The 23599-nt window shown below is 44.9% G+C and overlaps 1 protein-coding gene across 1 annotated transcript in view; it reads right to left on the reverse strand.

Annotated features, from left to right (window-relative positions):
- The window catches only part of TNR (tenascin R), a 115001-nt gene that overhangs the window by 63296 nt on the left and 28106 nt on the right, over positions 1–23599 (reverse strand). Inside the window, exons 4-7 of the mRNA XM_063117062.1 lie at positions 18585–18700; positions 12563–12713; positions 7860–8129; positions 3180–3365 (exon numbers count right to left, since the gene is read on the reverse strand). Coding sequence (XP_062973132.1) covers positions 3180–3365; positions 7860–8129; positions 12563–12713; positions 18585–18700 — 723 coding nt within the window. The remainder of the gene's footprint in view (positions 1–3179; positions 3366–7859; positions 8130–12562; positions 12714–18584; positions 18701–23599) is intronic.

Raw genomic sequence — 23599 nt, forward strand, 5'->3', positions numbered from 1 at the left:
TGTGGATCAACCTAATAGTTGCTCCATCTAGCCCACTTTTAGCTAGTTTGTTAATCAGAATATCATGGGGCACTTTGTCGAAAGCTTTGCTGAAGTCAAGATATATGACGTCCGCAGCATTCCCACAGTCCACAAGAGAGGTTACCCGATAAAAAAATGAGATCAAATTAGCCTGACAGGACTTGTTCCTGACAAATCCATGTTGGCTTCTAGTAATCACTGCATTGCCCATCCGCCTGAAAAATCCTGACTTGGCCTGGTCTTGTGGTGTTAAAAGCAATTTAGAACATAGGAATCAAAGTTTTTCACAGCATGGAGATAAAGCTTGTCAGCAATGCAGTCCACACATGTCAGGCTGCTGTTCAAGGAACAGCTAGCTGAAAAGTTGGCAGCCCTAAGCTACCATCCTTTGGAACAACTTGCCTATGCAAAGAAACTTTGCATAGTTGAAATCAAATTAGTCTGACAGGATTTGTTCCTGACAAATCCATGTTGCCTTCTAGTAATCACTGCATGGATTTCAAGGTCTTTACAGATTGACTTCTTTATAATCTGCTCCAGAATTTTCCCAGGGATGGATGTCAGACTGACTGGTCTGTAGTTCCCAGGTTCCTCCTTTTTGCCCTTTTTGAAGATAGGGACAATGTTAGCCCTCCTCCAGTCGTCCGGCACCTCACCCGTCTTCCATGATTTTGCAAAGATAATAGACAAGGGTTCTGAGAGTTCTTCTGCTAGCTCCTTCATTACTCTAGGATGCAGTTCATCAGACCCTGGAGATTTGAACTCATTCAAGGAAATTAGGTGTTCTTTGATTTTTTACATCTCCCCCCTTAAACTCACTTCCTGGTATGCAAAGGATCGCTGTCGCCTGGTAGCAAAAACAACAACAACAGCGAAAGCTTAGCGCTATGGGGATAATCCGAGGGAAGCAGGTACATGGGATGAAGCTCAGAGTCTGACCAAGTACAAACACGTGAAAAATAACCAACTGTAGTGGGGACACTTCACACCTGACTCTGTGAAGAAAGACTGTAGTGTGTGGAACAGCCCTAAGGGTGAATTCACACATATGTACGTTCATCACTCAATGGCTGTAACTTCACAATGACCTGGAAGTGCCAAAGAGCCACTGCAGGTCAAACACCACAGATGGGTGATTTTACTGCAATCACATCACTTGAATCACAACACAAGTGCTTGCTTTCCCCTTCACAGGGAGTCAGACTCTGAGAGGTTAAATTTGCCTCTATGATAAGAGAGTACTGGAGACGTTGGGGTGTTCTGTGATATGTTTTATTTGAAAACATGCAAAATGAGCATGAGAGAGTGGACAAGCACCCAAATACCGGGCTACTCTTTCAAGCAGCATCTGTCGCTGCAAAAGCAGACAGGACGCTCTTGAGAGACCTCCTACCCCTAGTCTTATTTTTGCCAGGCAGCCGCAAAAAACTCAGACTTGTTTTCTTTGCTGGTTAAATTCCAACTGCCAAACTGCTTCTCTTTAGCTTCTGCCTGGTGCCACCAGAACCCAGAGAAAATGGTATGGGAGTCAGATTTGAAGGTACAAATAGGGCGACAGAGCTGGGAGGGACTATGGAAACAAAGAGTGTTGAGAAGTTTATCAGTGAGAATAAAGGAGAATTATTTTAAAATTTTATGGAGGTGGTACCTAACCCCGATTAGATTGAATAAGATAAATGATCAGCATTCAGCAAATTGTTGGAGAGGTTGTGGGGAAAAAGGAACGTATTTACATATGTGGTGGCAATGCAAATATGTACAAAGATTATGGAAGATGGTGTTTTCAGAAATTGAAGAAGTAGTGGGAATGAAAATAGAACAAACACCAAAGATTGCATTGCTGTCACTATTTGAAGATATAAAGTGTGGAAAAGGAACTATAGAGCTGATATCGAGTTTGCTGGTTGCAGCGCGATTGATGGTAGCTAGGAACTGGAAGATTCAAGGGGAATATTCCATTGAAGAATGGTACAAAGAAGTATGGGATATAGCCATTAATGATAAATTGACATGTAATATTAAGTGGAGAAAAGGCGTAACTAAAATAAATGAGTTTGAAGGAATCTGGAAACAGTTCCTAATATTTGTGTTTACTAAGGGAAGTGGGAAACCGCCAGCAGAGGAAACGATCAGATTTTGGACTCAGGAATGATCCCGAGGTGGGGGGTGCACTTTTATGTTAAGAATGATTATGTTGTAGTATGATAATGTATAGGTAATAGTTATTCAACATATATGTACTCAACATTTATTCAATATGTATGTAGCAGTTGTTTAATGTTTTTCTTTTGTTATTATTATTACTATTGTAATGTTTTATGTATGTTTATATAGTGTAGAAAACAAATAAAAACTATAAAAAAAAATAATAAAAAAAAGCTTCTGCCTGTAACAGATGGGGTGGGTGGGTACCTTAAGGTTAGTAGTCACTAGCCAGCAAACGCTATCAAAAATAATTTAAGCAAAGCATCGTCTGGGCGTTAGCGTCCCTTAAGGATAGTGTAAAGCCCGTGTCGCCATGGATGCTGGTAGTCCTGCCCCTTTCCTGCTTTTGGGCCCCTCAATCCCTTCACTACAGAAGAGCTCATGAACAATGCAAATGTGGTTCACGCGTAGTGAATCCCCCCTCTGAAATTCGCACGTGGCGCAATCCCGCCCCGTTTTATATGCTCCTAACTATTTCCCTCTCCCCATTGGTGCGAACAGTCTAACTGTACGACTGCATCCTGGGCTCACCTTCATGCCACACTGATTGGCTGTCAGGGCTATCTGTCATCCTGCTGGCGGAGGGGCTGCTCTGCCTGTTTGACGCGGAGGAAATTAAAGCTCAAGCTTTGAACTTCTTTGATATTTCATTTTTTTTGCCCATCTACTCTGCTCAAGCTTCAGCTTAAAACGAAAGTGAGCAAAATTGGTCTGGTAGATCTCTAGTAGTAAGCCTTACGTTAATGTTTTCTTATATAAGATTAACTTTACAAAAGCCTAAAGGAAAGGTAATCTTCTCACTTTACATGGTCATTGTAATATTAAAAAAAAAAAAAAAAATAGAAGAGAGTGCTTTAAACACAATCACATATGCACGTCTACATACATTCAAAAGCAATATAATGATTTTTCACTTGGAAATTCTACAAGAAAAATGCCCTTGCTGTTCTTACCTGTGAGGGTAGACCTGGTGGTGGGACCTGCATTCCGTGGTACCAGAACTTCGTGGTACTGCTCACCAGCCAGAGTGCTGTACACTACCTTAAAGTTCTTCACTTCTGCCTCACTGTTGTCCCACTCAAGGTCCAGGCTGTCAGACGTCCGGGAGAGCACACGCAAGTTCTTGGGCGCATCAATTTCTGCATTAAAAAAGGAAACAGCCAGCGTTCTTGCTTTATATGTGCTTTTCTCTACAACTTCAATCCTTCTTCCCTCCTAAACCTTAAACAGACATATTGAATGCAATAGGGTCTCTCTCATTCAAGGTATTTCCATGGTTATGACCTTGTTTTATGTTTGGGAAAGCTGGCCACACAGCTTGGAGCTTTATAAATGCAATGCAGGTGGCTTAAGTTACTTAGATTTCTTGCTATCTTGTTCCCCTGTATAACTCCGTGCCGAGAATTTAAACCAACAATTCTTGCACAGAGCCAAAGAACTTGCTCATTAACGAATACTAATGATAACCCTTATCTTTTATGTAATGCATTAAAATGTGCAAAGTACTTCATGGTCTTTATCTAATTAGAATTTGGAGAACATTGTTCAGTGACGGAACCAGTGTATATACATATAATATGTAGGTTTGAGATGATCGCAAATCTGCCACATTCCCTAATAAGCTGTTTGGATGGTTAATTGCTCTGAAAATGAAAGCAAAGGGCGGAGGAGCCAAGTGGTTAGAGTTAAAATTGAATCAGATTTGATTCAAATTTCAGTGCTACAATGAAAAATGCCAAAGCATGGTGTTAAAATCAATCTTCTGATGAAGCTGCCTTATCCTGCAGCCAGGGCTGTCTACTACTGTACATGGCAGTGGTTGTCTGCGGTCTCAGGCAAAGAGTTCTCTCTCCCAACGTTGTTACCTGAGATCTTTTAAAACTTAGGAATGAAACTCGGGACGGTCTATATGCAAAGCGTGTGTTTGACCACTGAGCCTCCCCGGTCCTGCTCAAAGCTGTGAAGTGCTTTGTCTGAAGCTGCTGTCTGCAGTACCGTTTGCTCTGACTTGCAGTGACTCTCCTGATTCTCAGGCAAAGGTTTTTTCCGGCCTAGTTATCCCAGAGCCTTTTAAAATGGAAATACCGTTTTATCTATAACTGTTAAGTGCCTTGAGTGTCATTTTGCTTGCAAAGCATAGACTGTAACATTGAACTATGTCCCCTGTCATGGCATGAACTGTGGGTCTGAGGCAGTGAAACTAGAGATTTCACATCCAAAAGCAGGCTCTGTCAAAAAAGCGACAGCCCTGCAGCGAGTTCACATTTAAGTCCAATGCATTTCATTGTTTTTCAATGCGTGTGGATTTTCATTGTAGAATTAGCCAGAGTTCACTAATTGGGATCTCAGTCGATGGTGTTTGGGGTCACTGGCATCGCACACTTCTGTGCACAAGCTGTAGTGCCTAAAGAGGAAAGAAGAGAGGGAACCAAACACAGGAACCAAAGGGAAGCCCCCCCCCCCTCAAAGATACACAGAACACAACGGGTTGCCTCCAGACTATAATCCTGAGCACATTTTTCTGAGGGTAAGCCCAAATGAACTCAGTGGAACTTACCTCTGAAAGGCACATGTAGGACTGCTCTATAAGTTAGCTGCGCTTAGTTAGTGAAGAAATCAAGGGGAGCTAAGTCACCATGAATGTATTCAACTCATAGGTGTGCGCAGCACATTTCATTAGGTGGTTCGGCCAGGGATTTTTTTTTAAGGTAAACACTGATTGAATATACAGTAATAAAGGACTTTTTTTCATTCATCAAACGAAATAAACGAAAACTGAAGTAAACTGTATTTTTTTAATTAACAAGTAATCTGTACTGCACTGTTGTAATTATTTGACTGGGACTGAAGTAGAGGAGCACTAATTTTACTGTACTTATTGTCTTTAAACAGTTACCTTGCTATTCTATTTCTACAATTCTTTTTCTCCTGTCTTTTTTTCATCCTCTCTTCGTTTTCAGGCTGCATCCTATGCACATTTACCTCAGAGTAAGTTTGATTGATCTCAGTGGGGCTTACTTCTGAGCAGACGTACGTAGGATTGTGCTGCAGCTCTGTTTTAAAGTGACACAAGATACACACATACCACGTTTACCAAAAGAACGCATGAGAAAAGGGGGTTGGACACCCTAAAATAAGCAAGGGCAGATAGGAATTGTTTTAGCAAGCATTCTGAAAAAGGTGCTACTGAATGAACCCTCCTTAGCCAGGAGGTCCTGGGGGGCATTGAAGGTCTCACCCCTTCCCCCTTTCTTTTCTCTTGCTGGAGTCCAGACTTGGGTGGGCGGTGGGGCAGCGATGAGGAGAGAAGGCACATAAACAGACAGCTTCTCTCTCTCTCTCCTTCTCCCAAACATTACAGTACCTGCAGGGCTGAAGACGAGAGGAGGGCAGCAGCTCCGAAGGGGGGAGGGCCCCAATCCGGAGCTCTGGGCAATCTTACTACTTACAGAAACAGTCCCTTCCTCATGTCCACCACGTGCTGCTTCCTGGCCCCAGTGTGGCTGCTGCTCCCATCTTGTCCAGCAACTGTTGTGAGAGGTCAGACAGAGCAGCTGGGAGCAGGGAGCGGCTGAGTGAGTGAGTGAAAGAGCGAGCGAGCGAGCTGGGGTGGGCAGTAGCTGCACCAGTGGAAAAAGCCTTCCAGAGGAGCAGCAGGGTGGGGAGCAGCGGAATTTGTCGCTCTTTCCTACAGCTAGCACTGGCCCTGCTACCACAAAATGGTGGCGGATTAGGGTGAACAGCTGAACCCTTTGAACCTGTTGCCCGCACGCCAATCATTCAACTAAGGCTGTTACTACACCAGCCTGATAGTCCGGGCTGGTCATGGCTGAGTCTCTGTGCATCCAAATGATGCACAGGGACTCCCGGGGGCAGGGGAGGATGGGAACAAGTTTTCCCAGGGATGAAAAAACCCTGGGAAAACCCAATTGTTCCCATGGTCTTGGGCTCGTCCTGAAACTGCGGGAGGTGTGGATGCCTGTCCCAGCTTCTTCCCTCCTCCCTGCAAGTAGAGGTGGTGAGCAGAGGGAAGGAGCCGGGATGGGGGCAGTCCAGGGACATCGGGGGTGGGGTAGGGAGCAGGGACAGGGCTTTTTAAAAAAAACTTACGTTTTGCTGGAGCGGAAGTGTGCACCAGCTCCTATTCCTTTAAAAAAATGGCGGCCACAACAGACATGACATCCCTCTTCCCATCCGGGACGTCGCACTTCCATTTAGACACATGGGGACAATCCTGGAAGCAGGTAAGTCCAGGATCACCCCGTTCCCTCCCGCTACACCCTTTAGGTATAGAAAGCACCAAACGTAGTCTGGAACTAATCCACAGTATTATCCAAAGCATATCAAGTTAAAACTCTTCCACAGGGTCAACACCTATTCAATTATTTCAAGAAAATCAGAATAAGATCATCCGGGTTTCCTTGAAAGAACTGAATCAGAGTCACCTCAAGGAAGAGTTTTAACTCAAAACGTCTTGGGAAATATATGGTGTTTTGTGCACCTTTGAGGTCTCTTTCCTTTCCCTTCCCACAAACTGGAAAGTCACACTGGCAGCACTGAAGGCAAAACATGAGCATCTCGTCTTGTGTAAAGCAGGAGTGACAAATTTACAATGCAATAGTTTTGCTTCTTTAGTTTCTTTCTTTTTTTATTATGACACTTCATAGAATTAAGTCATGGAATGAAAGACTCAGCAAATCAATGAGTGCACACCCCCCTTACTCTTAAGTGCAGTCAGCAAGATATTATCATAGAGATAACACAAAGCACTAGTATCCATCTGTAATCTTTATGACAGGCAATATCTAAGCTATAAAAATGCTCTGTAATCTGCTTTCCAGCTCCTCCTTTATGGAACTATAAATTAAACCTGTTAGCTATCTATAGGCTTTGATTTATTTCAATTTCCCTAAATATTCATATATGACAGTAGTAAATGCACTTCGCATTCTTCTCCCTCCTTTCTCCCAAGCTAAAGCTGCTCCAAGAATGGGAAGGGGGCAGGGCCGGCGCTGCCATAGAGGCAGCTCAGGCGTCGTCCTAGAGCGCCAAGCAAAAGAGGGCGCCGAATGGTGCACCCGGAAGCCCCGCTCCCTAACCCCAGCATCCTGGCTTTGAAGCCAGGAGTGGGGGCGGGGGTTGGGGGCGGCTTCAGTACGGTGCACCTGCCTAGGGTGCAAAATAGTCTGGCACCTGCCCAGGAAGGGGGATCTCCCCGCATATGAATAACCTTGTACTTCACAAATAGATTGATTTCTTCTTTTTTTTTTACAGATGTTGCGATGAACTGTGACTCTTTGAAGAGAGGATAAAAGGTGGAAGGATTGTTATGCAGTAGGCAGAAAAGCCTACAGCGTCACACTTGGTGCCTGCCATTGCAAGAACATGAGAAGCTGCTGTATGCTACCGGTCCAGACTATTGGTCTATTTACCCCAATGGGCAGAAGCTCTCCTGGAGGCCCCTTTTAAGTGGAGATGCTAGAGACTGAAAGCAGATGTTCTATCACCAAGCTACAGACCCTTCACTATGTTAGGAGTCTTCATATTATGGAGAAGGCAGGGGCAAGGTGATTATGTATGAATGCACCTTAGTTTCAGGTAGGAAGTGCTCCCCTTGATTGTCTTGGGTTTACCTGTTACAAAGTGTGTGACTGCAGCATCACTCTCATTGGTACCACGAACAGCAGCGATGGAGACTTCGTACTGTGAGCCAGGTCGTAGGGCCTGCATGGAGTACTGGCTCAGGGGAGGCTGTAGCCGGAAGGTGGTCTTTCCCCCTTCTCCATTTTCTAGGCCATACTTCAGCAGAATATAGTCCACTTTCGCCCGAGGTGGAGTCCATTCAACAAAGGCCACTGTGTCTGAGACATCTCGCACCAGTATCTGGGTTGGCCCATCAATGACTGAACACAGTAAATGTATAAACATTTTTTTTAGAAAAGGAAGAAATTACATGAGAAATAAATACAGAAGAAGAAATGTTTCCATGGAACTTTACTCCAAGCATCAAAGGGAGCAATCTATAACAGGAAAATATGAAATCTTTCCCTTTACTTCCACAACATTTTCTACTTTCCTGTCCTATGTTTTTGGATATCCAGGGAAACTTACAGCAAGGGTGGACAGAAGGTAGATTGGGGTTTACCAATAGATCACTGCGTGATTTGCAGTAGATATGCAAGTGTTCCTAGCACCCAATTGCTCATCAGGAGCACAAAAAGAAAAAGAAAAAAAGGAAAAAAAAGAAGAAAAAGGGGGTGGGGGTCGGGGAGTTCCCACTTTTTTAAAAAATAAAAAAAGCTGGGGTGTGTGTGTGACCAGGAGTGAAAACAAATTCTTGGTCTGTTCTTTAATTCTGATTGGAGTGTGTCTTCCCTGAGACACTATTTTCTACTTGACTTCAGCAAAAAAAAACCAAATAAAAAAAGTAGATCCCAGAAGTCTGAGGTCTGCCCACCCCAATTCTTCAAAGTGCCTTCCTTGGATATCTTTACTTTTAGGAATCACACGATTTTTTTAAAAAAAGTATGTGGACCAATGCATCAGAACGCAGATGGCATCTAGCCTAATCTATTGCTTTCAATGGGATGTGTATTTGGATGTACATTAAATCTTTTATCCCCAACTAATTTACACAAGAGTATCTGCAACCAGGTACCATTTCCTCTGCTGCCTAGCAAGAATGTGTGTAGGCAGCCACCAGTACAACCCCAGCCACACCCAGTCCAATGAAAAGTAAATGAGTTTGAACTGGGCATAAGGAGAATTTGGGAAAGTTGTCCGCACCAGTGAAACTACAATGTTTGGGTCAGAAATCAAAACCCCTGGATTACTGTAGCATCCTTAATCCAAACCAAGTATTTGCTAGATTGTACTTCTGTAGAAAACAGGATGCAAATGCTTGTTAATCACTTGTGTACCAAACCAGTATTACCCTGCTGTTCCTGCTGTGCATCTAATCTCAGACTTATTTTCTGCCTGGGGGATCTGAAGTCTATTATTCTAGCTTTTATTCTACAGGTTTGAATTTTTTTTTCTTTGTATGAGGACAGCCTAAATCAAGTTATGTAATAGGTACACAGGCAAATAAAAATGTACCTGCTTTTAATTGTGCATGCTGTACGTTCTCAATTGGAAAAAAAGGCACTAAATGTTTATACTCTTGAAAAAGGAATGGATAGGATGTAGGAAAGGACAAGTATGCCAACATTTAGGTTGATTCACACATTTATGTACATCATGGTCTCTCTTAATTACTCAACACCTGACAGAACTCAAATGGGTGAAGCTGAAGTCATTGTGTTTTGACATCCAGTATTTGAAAGTTCTCTCTGTGGGGTTTGATAAAAAATGGCTCATTCATACATGCAATAGTCAATGAGTGATGCATATGCATATGAGACCCAGGGTATAATTTATTTGCATAATAGCCTACCGTTGTATGGGCTAATTGCCTCCCTTAGACAGGCTTTTGCTTTGCAATTTGCGTGTGCTCTGGTCAGTTCCATGTAAATACAAGCCCTTCATTGAGCTTTTCTAAATAATGTGATTGGCAATTAAAACAAGCCAGAGAAGCTTTCTGTGCAAGAGGAGAGGGGCTGGCTGCTCTTTGCATTTAAAAAGGAAAAGGAAAAAGCACGAATTTTACATGCAAAGGTGCACTTCGCAACATCTCAAGTCTGGTCCTAAAACAAGACCATCTATACTGCCCTCCACCGATCTACACGCCAGCCTTCCCCAACTTGGTGCCCTCCAGATGTGTTGAAGTGCAGCTTCCACCACAGCCAATTGCCATGCAGGATGGGGTGATCACAGCTGTAGTCCAATACTTGATGGACACCTAGCTGCAGAAGGCTGATTTGTGCCATGTATCCTAAACCGAAGGAGCAGCAGAGAAATGTAACTGCAGAGCAAGGGAAGATAAGAACCCTCAAAGTAAGTTTGCACATGAACTAGACTTACTACTTACATTTTTGTCTTTAAAATGTGGGAATGTGGAAGTTCTGAACAGCTCAGACTTATAGAATCCTGCCAGGAAAAAAGGGTAACCTACTTCAAAGCTAAGGGTTTTTATGTAAGACGAGGATCCTAAAATTAGGCATACTTTGAATCATGGGTACATATGGAAGTCAGATTTCCATGGAAGCAGAAGGTGGTCAGAAGTGCAGAGTAGGGCAGAAACCAGGAATGGGGCATTGGGGGTGAGAAAGAAGGGTTTCGGGGAGCATTAATATAGAATTAATGTTAGCATGCTTACTAACAGGGACTGGCCGACGAGACCACATTACGCCAGTCCTTTTCCAGCTTCATTGGCTGCCAGTCCAGGTCCGGGCCTGATTCAAAGTGCTGGTATTAACATTTAAAGCCCTAAACGGCTTGGGGCCAGGTTATCTGAAGGAACGCCTCCTCCCATATGTACCTGCCCGGACACTAAGGTCATCTTCAGGGGTCCTTCTCCGTGAGCCCCTGCCAAAGGAGGTGAGGCAGGTGGCTACCAGGAGGAGGGCCTTCTCTGCTGTGGCACCCCGGCTGTGGAATGAGCTCCCTAAGGAGGTTCGCTTGGCACCTACATTATATGCTTTTAGACGCCAGGTGAAGACCTTTTTATTCCCCCAATATTTTAACAATCTATAAATTTTAAATAACATGGTTTTAAATTTGTAATTTTGCATTGCTGCTGTTTTGTTTTTATCTGGTTGAGCTTTTATATTGTATTTTATATTATGGTTTTATACTGTTGTTTTATATTTTGAATGGTTTTAATTTTTGTGAACCGCCCAGAGAGCTCCGGCTATTGGGCGGTATAGAAATGTAATAAATAAATAAATAAATAAATAAATTCTAATGGGTGTCAATATAATTGTTAGGGGCGTGTTTATTGAGTCTGCGTAGGGCTGACGCAAGTGGCACCAACTGTCTGTTCGATATATCCCACAGATCTATACTTCCCAGCTGCATGATGGCAGAAATTAATCAAGTAATTAAGGATTGCAAAGGAGTCCACAGAGGAGGCTGCCTGCTGCATATCTGCAAGATTCACTGCTCCAGCCGTGCCTCCTTCTAATCTGCCTCCACTGGGGGGCAGGTAATCTGGCTGCTTTTCTACCAAAAAAGAAGCAGCAGAAAAGGGTATTTGGACACGGCAGACCCACCCTTCCAATCCAGGGGGCAGGACGAGAAAAGTAAGCCACACAGAAAGATAGGGAGTGGGTTCCACTGAGGGTGGGTTTACACAATCCAACAGTAAGCCTTGTCAGGTGTCAGCATGAAGCACGCCTCTAGTTTTAATGCAGGAAAAAGTGTTCCTCAGAACACTCGGGGAATGGAGTCCAGAACAGGCAATTAAAAGTGCACTTTAAAAATGTGTTTTGGCTTCACATGGCCTGTAGATGTCACTGGTAAACCACAGCCTGCAAGCAACTCACAAACACAACTGTACAAAAAAAAATTAAAAAAGAAGGGGGGGGGAGAAATGTCTGTACTTGCTTGCTGAAATGATGAGAGGGTGGCTAAGATATGTATCAGGATCGCATATTTTTCAGCACACACACTTTTGTTTGAGGAGAAAGGCCTACTTGTACTATGTGGTAGCTGGCATACACGTATTGGCTTTTGCATCCGAAGTCCATTCATTGCATTATAATCGTCAGCTTTGTGGATGCATTCCCTTGTAGAAAGCTTTGTAAGAGCTGTTTGCATAGTGCTTTCTCTTAAAGATGGGTTTTGATGAATGGAGACATTTAATGTGATTACTAGGACCACCATTGAGTGAACTAAATCCTCTTTCCTGCAAAGGCCAGAACCTGTTCAGCTTCATAGCTATGAACAAACAGGCGCTAGAATGTTAGTTAACTATTAATCTACTGCCCACAACCGAGGCCTGGTGAGACCAGACCAAAGGTCCACCTAGCCACAACGGCCAGACAAATACTTCTGGGCATCCTTCAAGCAGAGCACAACGAGGACGGTAATAGCCATGTCCTGATACCCTATTTCTTCGATTCTAAGACACACTCCCCCCCCCATATAAACATCTCTAAAAATGGGGTGTGTCTTAAAATAGCGGGTGTGTCTTAGGGTTTTTTTTTTCTGTTGGTGGTACTGAAATTAGTGTGCGTCTTACAATCGATGGCGTCTTACAATCGAAGAAATACGGCACTTCTCCGCTGCCCCCCCCCCCAGCATTTGATATGAAGAGGTATACTGCCTCTAAACATGGAGGTTTTACTTAGCCATTATTATCACGAAGAGCCCTTAATGCACTCCAGTCCTATCAAGAAGGGAAACTGTTGTAAACACCCAGATGGGCATAGAAGTATAGGTTTGGGCTACTCACGGGTTGAGACACTGGCTGAGGTGGGCGGGCTCCTGGCTTGTTCCTTGAGGGCCACCACATTGACTGTGTATTCCTCACCAGGTTTCAACCCTGTCTGATTGAAGGTTGTCACACTGCTAGGGAGCTGTGCAATGACACCCCCTTCGTTGTCCTGAGGACATAAAAATAAGCTGGTTCAAAGCTTGGAAGAAGCGGCGATATCAGTGAGTCAAATCTGAATTGTCTTTCTCCCTCCTATACATGGATGGGTTGCTCTGTTTTCACATGCAAGTCAAATAAGTCCCAACACAGCTCAACCTTTAATTAATTTCTTTAACATACTCGGCTTGTTGAACAGGAATCAGTTTTCTTAATCCTCAGGGCCAAACTACATGATATGATAGAGATGTGTGAATGCATCTCCGTCTTACAGCAATGGTAGACAATAGGCAGCCCTACGGCGGCGTGCGGTCCTCAGCATAATATCATGTGAACTGAGATAGAAAGCATTCAAACCTCTGGCAAGACACAGAGAGAGAGAGAAGGGATAACCCTGCCGAATTTTGGCTCTGGCTTTGGCCTCCCCAAGAGCAGCATGTGGGCCCTGCCACATTAATCCCAAGGGAAAACAGTCCCCAATGGGGAAAAGGTTTCCTACTTTAAGCTGTTAGAGGATGTATCTAGATCAGGTCTGCGGTGCTGGGAAGAAGCTATGGCCTTCCTCTCATGCCATTTTCCTGATGACCTCCCCGCCCGCCCCGCAAACATCTATTTCCTCCTGTTAATCGAAACATGCAAGCACAGGCTGCAAGTCTGTGTGAACATATTTAGGCATTAATTAACTTATGAAGCCCATGTTAGCATATTTATGCATTAAGTATTTCTATCCTGCACCTACAGTTCTGAAGGAATGTTCAAGGTAGCTAACATCAATAATAAAACCATAAAGCAAGAAGAATCAAACCATAAACCAATATAATAAGATAAAAAAGCAAATACAGCAGTCAAAACCCCAAGAGCTAATAAAGGTTTAACCAGCAGACAAGCAAAGAGCTTGCTTAAGTAACAGTCTTTTAGCGAGTGACAAACGTGGGGCAGGGAGCAGACCAAAGGAATCTCCAGGGGGCACTGTGTTGTTTCACATTCTAGGTGCTGCAACCAAGAAGGCCCTTTTGTAAATTCCTGTTAACTACAGCCAGGGCCAGCCCTTCCATTAAGCTGGGTGAAGCTTCCACTTCAGGCGGTGGATCCCAAAGGGTGGTGGATTCTGCCCCTGAAGACCTGCACACACACACACACACACACACACACACACACACACACACACACTGCTTGATGCTCTAGAAAGCTGTGCTAGCCGCAATCCTCACATTGACCCAGCAGTTGCTCAGAAGAGAGAGTCTCGGTCATCGTAGCTCTCCAGAGAGCCTGGCCCAAATGCCACTAAGAAGGGTCCTTCCTTAGAGCAAGGCATTGGCAGGGAGGTGGCCCTGGGCAGCAGGTGGAAGGCAAGTGTGTGTGTGTGTGTGTGTGTGGGTCACCACTGCCATTGTTGGGGGTGAGGGAAGGGCAGAGGGAGGCGATGGTGGCAGTGGTGGCAATAACAACCAGCAACTGCTGTTGTGGTGTGCCTGAGGAAGACGAGGAGGAGGAGGGGACGAACACATGCTGCCACTGTCATCGCAGCTGAGATGGCGCAGGGACAGAATAGGGGGTGGCAGCGCAACCTCTCACCACAAGTGATGGGAGGTCTTGCTTTGGCCCTGACCACACTTTAGTGGCTATGGGTAAGTCTGTATGGGAGGGAATAGGCTTTTAGGGTGGGGTGAGGTCACCCCCTTTTTAATTAATACCCAGCTGCATCTATGAAATCTTGGTGGCTTCTTTTTCAGATTTAGTTTCTACTTTTATCCTGACCTTTCCCCAAGGAGTACAGGATGGAGTGTGTTTTGCCCCTCAGCTTCTTACTGTTAGGCAGGTGAGGCAGTGAGTGCCGGGCCCAAGGTCACACAGGGCGCTTCAGAGCTGAGCAAGCCTTGGAACTTGGGCCTTCCTGATCTAAGTCCATCACTCTATTAGCAACTTCATCAGGCTTCCCCGACCTGATGCCCTCTAGATATGTTAGACTACAACTCTCACAATCCCCAATGACCCTGCTGGTTGGGGATGATGGGAATACTAGCCCAATATATCTGGAGGACATCGGGTAGGAGAAGGTTGCACTATCAGTTGATCACAACCCCCCTCGAAAGAGGATCAGTCCTGAGGGGAAGCGCTCCAGCCGTCCCCAGTTTCTAGCAGATATGCTTGCAAGGAGGAGCTGCAGCCTGCAAGGTGAAGTGGCAGGTTAGACCTTTTGCATCCCAGTGGCTCCAGTTCTGAGTACGTTCCCCACACAGTGGCACTGTGTGGACTGTACTTGTGCAAGGGCTAGCCCTGAAAATTTATCAGGGCAGTTATTTACTTACTTATGAAAATTTATAAACTGTGTACAGATTTCAAAGCAGTGTGCACTAATTACAACATAAAAATATAAAATTAATACATGGAAGCAATAAACCATATCTACGTATTCATAAAAATAAAATGCATGGTAGGCTAAAACTACCACTCCTTGCACTTTTAAACGTAAGAACTATCAGTATATGCCTAATCTCCGGGGGAAGATCATTCCACATAGCAGGTGCACCATGTTAAACGCCCTGCTCCAAACAGCCACAGAACAGACCTTAGGAGCCTGTGCCTCGCCAGATAGCTCAAAGATCAAAGGACAATCAAGGTCAGGAACTTTGACCCTCTCTCGTGCTGGGAAGAAAACAGTGGATGTGAGCAGAGCCCCAGGCAACTCTGCTTATGTGCAGTTTCGGAGTACTGTCTGATGTTGCACATTTCCGCTGTGATAACACGTATCACAAGAGCCTCGTGTGGCGCAGAGTGGTAAGTGGCAGTTACTGCAGCCGAAACTCTCCCCACGGCCTGAGTTCGATCCCAGCGGAAGCTGGTTCTCAGGCAGCCGGCTCAGGTTGACTCAGCCTTCCATCCTTCCGAGGTCGGTAAAATGAGTACCCAGCTAGCTGGGGGAAAGGAAACCGCGACTGGGGAAGGCAAGGGCAACCACCGCACTACAAAGTCTGCCAAGAAAACGTCAGCGAAAGCAGGCGTCCCTCTAGGAGTCAGCAATGACTCAAAGTGCTTGCAGGAGAGGTTCCTTTCCTTTCAACATGTATAAGCACTGTACCCACATCAAACCCATACATCTCCCTGTGGGGCCTAATCTACACCAAGCAGGATATTTCACTATGAAAGTGGTATATGGTCTGTGTCAATGGGCCCCAACAGTGGTCATTGCACTTCAATACCTCTATAAAGCAGCAGTGTGGCTCCTGCCTTTTATATACCGCTTTCATAGTGGAATATCCTGCTTGGTGTAGATTAGGCCTAGGACACGAACATTACATGGAAGAGAGAGGGGAAAAAAAAGCAGGCACATCAGTATTAGGGGCTCACTTTTGGACTTGCTGCTTTCCCAAAATATTCAAAATAGAGTTGCCAACTTTTCAACCATCTCCTCTAGCTGCATTTTTAACACCAGCTTGCTGTGCCAAGATTAATGAAGAAAATGTTAATCTCCAAGCTGTGAAAGGCTTCAACTGCTAATTCCTGCAGATCAAACTGCTGTTAAAGGCCGAAGAGGAACACAGGGCAATCTGTTTCTGGTCAGCTTTGGACTCTAGTCCAAAGCTGCCCTCAGGCTCAGGCTGCCAACCTCTCTGTTCACCCATTCCCTCTAAATATAAAAGAGAAGCAACCTTTTCCTGGCTGGCAGAATTGTTTTTGTGAACTGGCAGGCATTTCACTTATTCACTGAATCCTCAAGTAACATTTGCATTACAATTTCCTCTTTAGGCTAGAATAAATTCTTGCTATCTAGCAAGAGTTTAACCTGATTTTGAATAGAACATTATCTTTGGGTTTACAGATGGAAGAAGAAGAAGAAGAAGAAGAAGAAGAAGAAGAAGAAGAAGAAGAAGAAGAAGAAGAAGAAGAAAAAGAAGAAGTGCTTCTGCTTATAAGAGAATTGTGTGTGTGCATGTTTGTGAGGGAGAGAGGGAGAGACAGCATGTGAGAGTGACCAAGCAAGCAAGAGCTTGCAAAATTACAAAAATGTCCCTCTGGTCTTTTAAAAATGACTGTGAAACTCAAGCTGTCCTCATCAATACCCCCTCATCTGCTTTTGTTTTTCTATTGATTTTGTCTGCTGGTTCTACTGTTACAGATTTTCACATCTCTAGGCTGTTCATTCTTGATCGAACCTCCGTTAACCAAGAGTTCTGCACAGTTCGTCTGAATGGACATAGGTCCTCAATCTGTGTTTCCTTATCACAAACACACATAGGCCATAGCTAGACCTAAGGTTTATCCCTGGATCGTCCAGGGGTCAAACCTGTTCATCTAGGTGACACACAGGGGATCCAGTGCTCAGGCAGGGGCGAACCCTGGATGATCCCAAGATAAACCTTAGGTCTAGCTGTGGCCATAGTGTTTAATAACTGATGGCTTTTCTAAGGAACATTTTCATTGAACACATTTTTGAGTCTACAGGTGGAACTAGAGGTAGTGGAGAACATGGGCGAGAGCCAAAACCAGCAGTTCTGGACTGTTGCACCTTCTCTTCCTGTGAGGTGCAGTAAGGGAAACACGTGTTTTCTCATCACCACATTTCCCTGTTCCACATCACTGGCTACTGCTATTGGGGGTGAATAAATACACAATACAATGAGGGCTGTTCCTTCACTATCCATTTAGTCTGGAAATGGCATCCTTTGTTCACTCTCTTTTTATAAAGAATCCAGATGATGTTAGTGCCAACCTGTTTTATTCCAATATTTTCCGTGGTGTCCTCATGTCCACTCCCACCCCCCAGACCGACCTAATCTGTGGTGATTTTTCCCCACATTTAAAATACTATTGCAGCACCCGCCTGTGGAAAAACACTCTTTTGAGAAAGGGCAAACAGTATTCCAAACAGGACTGGATCGTAGATTTATATCAAGACATTATGATACTGGCAGTTTTATTTCCAAAGACTTTCTTAATCATTCCTAACACGGAATTTGCCATTTGGGCTATCACTGCCTAAGCTTTCCACGAGAGCGCACCTGTGATAATGTGATCATGGCAGTTACACACAATTAAGTTATTGCATGGTGACAATGACTGTTGTGTGGCGAATTTGGTCATCTGAACCAGCCAAGAGAGAGTTCCATATCCCAGATTAGAATTAAGGAAACCAAATTCATACTTATGCAATAGTTTAAAAGTAACTGCGTGATCCGGCATTCTCTGCACTATGCACACACAAATCATTTCCCCCCTGTCCCACTATTTCTTCTGATGAAACAGGTTTGCATGGTGTTCCTAAAAACTGCAAAATCTGTTCATCAAAGTTGGATAAAAATGTTAGGAAGCAGATAGAATTTATTATTTTATTTTATACCCTTCCTCACAAGTCCAGGATGGTTTCCACAATCAGGGCGCTATCACCAAGAAGCCCTTCTCCTTTGTTCCAACCCTCCGAGCCTCCCTTGGAGGAGGGCTTCAGATGTTGACCGTTAGAGTACGGTAGGTTCGTACTGGGAGGTATTGCGGACCCAAACTGGTTAAGATTTTATAGCCCCTTGAATTGGGGACCTTGAGTAGTCCTCAGTCTACATTGGCCTTCATAATAGTAGACTCCTAGAGACGGGCAGGACCAAAAGGCCATGTAGTCTACTCGCAGCAGCAACATAGGACCAGCGACTCAGCAGAGCCCCATCACAGTGTACTGCAAGCAGAGGGCAGCCAGCTTTTAGCATGGCAACTTCTTCCACCTGCTTGCTGTCCTCTGACCTCTCCTATTCCAGTAGATCCGAAGAACATTGCCATTGGCCCAGGAAGCTCTCCCACAACACAACTGAAGCACTTTTGCCTGCCTCCCTTGGACCCCAGCTGGTTGGTGGGAAGGTGCTCCTGACGGAAGGATAGTTCTGAATGATGCTCTCACCTTGGGGATGAAGCTGATCTCCCAGCCATCAAACAAGAAGGAGAAGGGCTCCCATTGCATCTCTACGGTGGTCTCTGTGATTGCTTTAAATTGCAGCCCTTGTGGAGTGGAGAGTTCTGGAATACAGTGGTGCAGATGGGGGAAAAGCCGTGTTAGCTGCACAGTAACGCAACTTCACTTGTGTACATATAACCCACATCTCTGCTTTCCATTATCCAAAACACTGTGACAGATTAGGTAAGATAAGAAAACTCTCTATCATAGCACATTTCATTAGGGTGTGCACCCAGGTGTTTTTTTTTAAAAAAGGCAAACATATATTGAATATTCAGTCATAAAGGACATTATTTTTATTCATTTATTTATTAAACACTGTAGACACTGATGCCCTCCTCCTGGCCTCTTTGAAGTACAGCTCCTGGCGAAGAGGCTCCCAGCAGAGCGATTCCTTTTTGCTTCTGCTGCCAGGAGCAAAGGTGTTCTCCCAGAGGCAGCAGTTCTTCAGCATTATGATGGAGCAGCTGGAGGACCTTTTCTGCTGAGTCTGGATCCCCCCCAATGGCCCCCTCAATTCAGCACTTATTGCTTGAGACATTAGGGTGTGCCTGGGCACACCCAGCACACCCCTTGCGCATGCCTATGCACTACATGCGTTGGGAACTCTACTCTCTACAGTAGGTGGTTCCCTGGTGGGTATACAAAGGCTAGGCTTGGGGCTGGAGTAAGTTAGCAGAGAGGTAGAGAAAAGGCCTCCTATTTCCAGCAGGGTGTAGAAGGCAGAACCAGCTGCGAGAGCCAAATGGTGAAGTTTAGTCACGGGGGTGGGGGGACCATCATCATGAAGATCAATTCTGTCAGGGGAACTGCAGAGATCCAATATTGGCTAATCTAGAGGAATCCCTCCATAAGACCTCTGTGCGGGCATGTTGCCTTAAATAAGGGCGGAAGCTTCTTTTGCATGGGGAGACACTGTAAACATACTGGCTCAGAATAAATAGGCTGTGCAAAGTACTGGAACTGGGTTGTTGGTGTCCTGCTTCTGCAGCTGCAGACTAGGTTACACCAATGCCATAGCAAACCTGGGTTTGCCACTGTCTATACATCCTGGTTCCCTACTAAACATACACATAATTGTAAGCTCAAGGCTGCACTGCCTGTTGTTCATACTTTACATTTTCAAGCATATTCTTAAACCATTTCAAGGGTAATGCATGAATCTGCTCTGAGAATTGAAACCACTCCTAGCTTTTGTCTTGACTTAATTAACTAACTGAACAGATGTCAGCTGAGAGCCTTTTCTCCTGCATCACCAGTAGTTGTTCCTACGGAAGAAACTTGGGGTCAAAAACATACCGGAAATCCCAAAGTACAACAAAAGCATTGTGGAACGCTGCAAGTCTGCACCAGGAACCCCTCTTTTCTTGCTACCTCCTTTGGGATTATAACCCAGTTCCTTGTTTCAGTTACTGAGATGGTTCAAGGCCTGTTGTTTCACGGTTGTTAGCCCAAATCACCAGTTTCTTTGCATAGGCAAGTTGTTCCAAAGGATGGTAGCTTAGGGTTGCCAACTTTTCAGCTAGCTGTTCCTTGAACAGCAGCCTGACATGTGTGGACTGCATTGCTGACAATCTTTATCTCCATGCTGTGAAAAGCTTTGATTCCTATGTTCTAAATTGCTTTTAACACCACAAGACCAGACCAAGTCAGGATTTTTCAGGCGGATGGGCAATGCAGTGATTACTAGAAGCCAACATGGATTTGTCAGGAACAAGTCCTGTCAGGCTAATTTGATCTCATTTTTTTATCGGGTAACCTCTCTTGTGGACTGTGGGAATGCTGCGGACGTCATATATCTTGACTTCAGCAAAGCTTTCGACAAAGTGCCCCATGATATTCTGATTAACAAACTAGCTAAAAGTGGGCTAGATGGAGCAACTATTAGGTGGATCCACAGCTGGCTACAGAATCGGACTCAAAGGGTACTTATCAATGGAACCTTCTCAAACTGGGGAGAGGCAACGAGTGGGGTACCGCAGGGCTCAGTCCTGGGCCCAGTGCTCTTCAGCATTTTTAGTAATGATTTGGATGAGGAGGTGCAGGGAACGCTGATCAAATTTGCAGATGACACAAAATTGGGTGGGATAGCTAATACCCTGGAAGACAGAAACAAACTTCCAAGTGATCTTGATAGGCTGGAGTGCTGGGCTGAAAACAACAGAATGAAATGTAATAGGGATAAATGCCAAGTTGCACAGTTACAAAATGGGGGATACTTGGCTCAGCAATACTACAAGCGAGAAGGATCTTGGAATTGTAGATCGCAAGCTGAATATGAGCCAACAGTGCAATATGGCTGCAAGAAAGGCCAATGCTATTTTGGGCTGCATTAATAGAAGTACAGCTTCCAAATCACGTGAGGTACTGGTTACTCTCTATTCGGCACTGGTTAGGCCTCATCTAGAGTATTGCGTCCAGTTCTGGGCTCCACAATTCAAGAAGGACGCAGACAAGCTGGAGCGTGTTCAGAGGAGGGCAACCAGGATGATCGGGGTCTGGAAACAAAGCCCTGTGAAGAGAGACTGAAAGAACTGGGCATGTTTAGCCTAGAGAAGAGAAGATTGAGGGGAGACCTGATAGCACTCTTCAAATACTTAAAAGGTTGTCACACAGAGGAGGGCCAGGATCTCTTCTCGATCCTCCCAGAGTGCGGGACACGGAATAACGGGCTCAAGTTAAAGGAAGTCAGATTCCAGCTGGACATCAGGAAAAACTTCCTGACTGTTAGAGCAGTGCGACAGTGGAATCAGCTACCTAGGGAGGTTGTGGGCTCTCCCACACTAGAGGCCTTCAAGAGGCAGCTGGACAACCATCTGTCAGGGATGCTTTGGGGTGGATTCCTGCATTGAGCAGGGGGTTTGGACTCGATGGCCTTGTAGGCCCCTTCCAACTCTGCGATTCTATGATTCTATGATGCCCACTATCTGAGGCCACTCACTCAGTGTCCTTGCAGTGGATCCTGATTTACACTCACCTCTGTACAACTAAGTTCATGAGCACACTTGACCTGAAGTAAATCAGAAGGGTATCAAGAGCCCCCAACTATCCAGGGACCCTCATGCTCCTTCCAGCTTGTTTCCAACCTATGACTGACTTTTTAAATTGTTATCTCAGTCAGCACACCTGACAGTGTAAACAAAATGAAGTTGGACCAGGAATGAAACCATTTCCCCAAAAGAGTGTGAAAGCAGATGCTGAAAGCAGAGATGAAACTTTCAGTTAATGCTGCTTCACAACGAACACATGGGCATTTGAAAGGGACATGTGCTTTGCTTTATGCTGCTGTATACAGCAATGGCTCTTTGCCAAGATATAAATATGGATCAGCTTGAAACTATGATTTGCATTTCTCCATCCCTCTTTTCAAGGATGTCAAGTCTCTGCCAACAAACTCTTGTTCTTCTGAACAACGCCACTCGCTGCCTGCCTGAAATCTCTGCCTGTCTGTTTCCATGAAGCTCAAACCCGGTGAGGCTTGGTTGGGAGCATCTAAAGAAAGTCCAAGCCTCTACACCAGCGGTTCTCAACCTTTTTTGCTCCATTCCCCCCTTTCACCATTGTTCAGAATATAATTCCCACCTCCCAAGATAGTCTAACTCAAAAGGTGCATTCCAAATAATATGCATATAATATTGAAAATCTTTTCTTTTTTTCTATATTAGTCCCATTTAAAGGGGCAACGCAAGGCATGGCCCCTTTTACATTCTCAGCCCCCATGCTTTGTGTTGCCCCCTTAAATGGGAAGCTTGAAACTTCTAGGATTGCGAGGGAGGGAGGGAAAAGAGAGCAAAGGCCTGGCATTTGCAGACGACATGACACTTTTCTGGGACGTTTTTAATAACGTGTAGGAAGACATAATCTACAGCACACCATACTTTGCTGAATAGTGGTCCCAATTCCCCCCCTGGAACCCTAAAATTCTCCCCCCCAGGGGGGAATTTCCCCCTTGTCGAGAACCTCTACACATCCACCCATAGATTTCCAGCAGGGTGGAGGAGAGGAAAGACCCTAACTGGGCAGAGGTGTTGGGTCTCCTGAGTGATGAAACCCTGGAAACGGTGTGCTTCTCTTTACATTCTCCAATGCAGCTGACAATGAAATGACTGTGGCTTCACCCACCAGTTTTTTTGGGTTTTTTTGCTTGCCCTGAATGCCTGCTGTGGGGCAGCACTAGAATCATGCTTCTTCCTGCAGGCAAGAAAGTGGCAGGTGAGCAATAAAACTGGGAAAGGAAATAGCTGCTACTTCATTTCTTGTTTACTTCATGAGGGAATTTCCACTTTCTCCAGATTGGGACCTGGCATCCCTAAGGTGACAGCCTAAATGAATGTTATTTGCCAGCCTTCTCCAACCTAATACCCCCCCCAGGTGTGTTTGACTACAACTTCCAGCATCCATCAGCCAGCTATGCTGCTATTTGAAACAGGTTAACAAAACGGCACTATCCGGTTTTGCGGTAGAAAACCTGCTTTGAGGACGAAGACATTTGAAATGGAGGCCTTAGCTAGACCTAAGGTTTATCCCGGGATCGTCCCTGCCTGCTCCCGGGATATCCTGTGTGTCATTTACATGAACAGGGATGACCCCGGGACAATCCCGGAATACACCTTAGGTCTAGCTAAGGCCGGAGAATCAGTGGCAGCAGGGAGAAAGGCTGAGCTTGTCTGCTGCAATTTCTCCTCTTCCAGCTGCTCCCACACATGGGATTCCAGATGCCTGTTTGTGAGGGTAAGAGCTCCATCACATCAGCGATTTATTGCACACTCGCCATTCCTGGTATGTGGATTTGCAGCCCAGTACTCACATGACGCCATCCCTGTCTTGCACTCATCTCGCCCCTCTCCCTCTTGTTGTGTTTTATTTTGATGCGGGGAAAGTCTGGATTATTTCCCCCTCTCGTTTTTTTCTTTGTTGGGGGTGTGTGCTAATGGAGTCTTGATGACGAAAGGGGAGGGCGG

This window comes from Elgaria multicarinata, chromosome 1, assembly GCF_023053635.1.
Source record: "Elgaria multicarinata webbii isolate HBS135686 ecotype San Diego chromosome 1, rElgMul1.1.pri, whole genome shotgun sequence".
Lineage (NCBI taxonomy): Eukaryota > Metazoa > Chordata > Lepidosauria > Squamata > Anguidae > Elgaria > Elgaria multicarinata.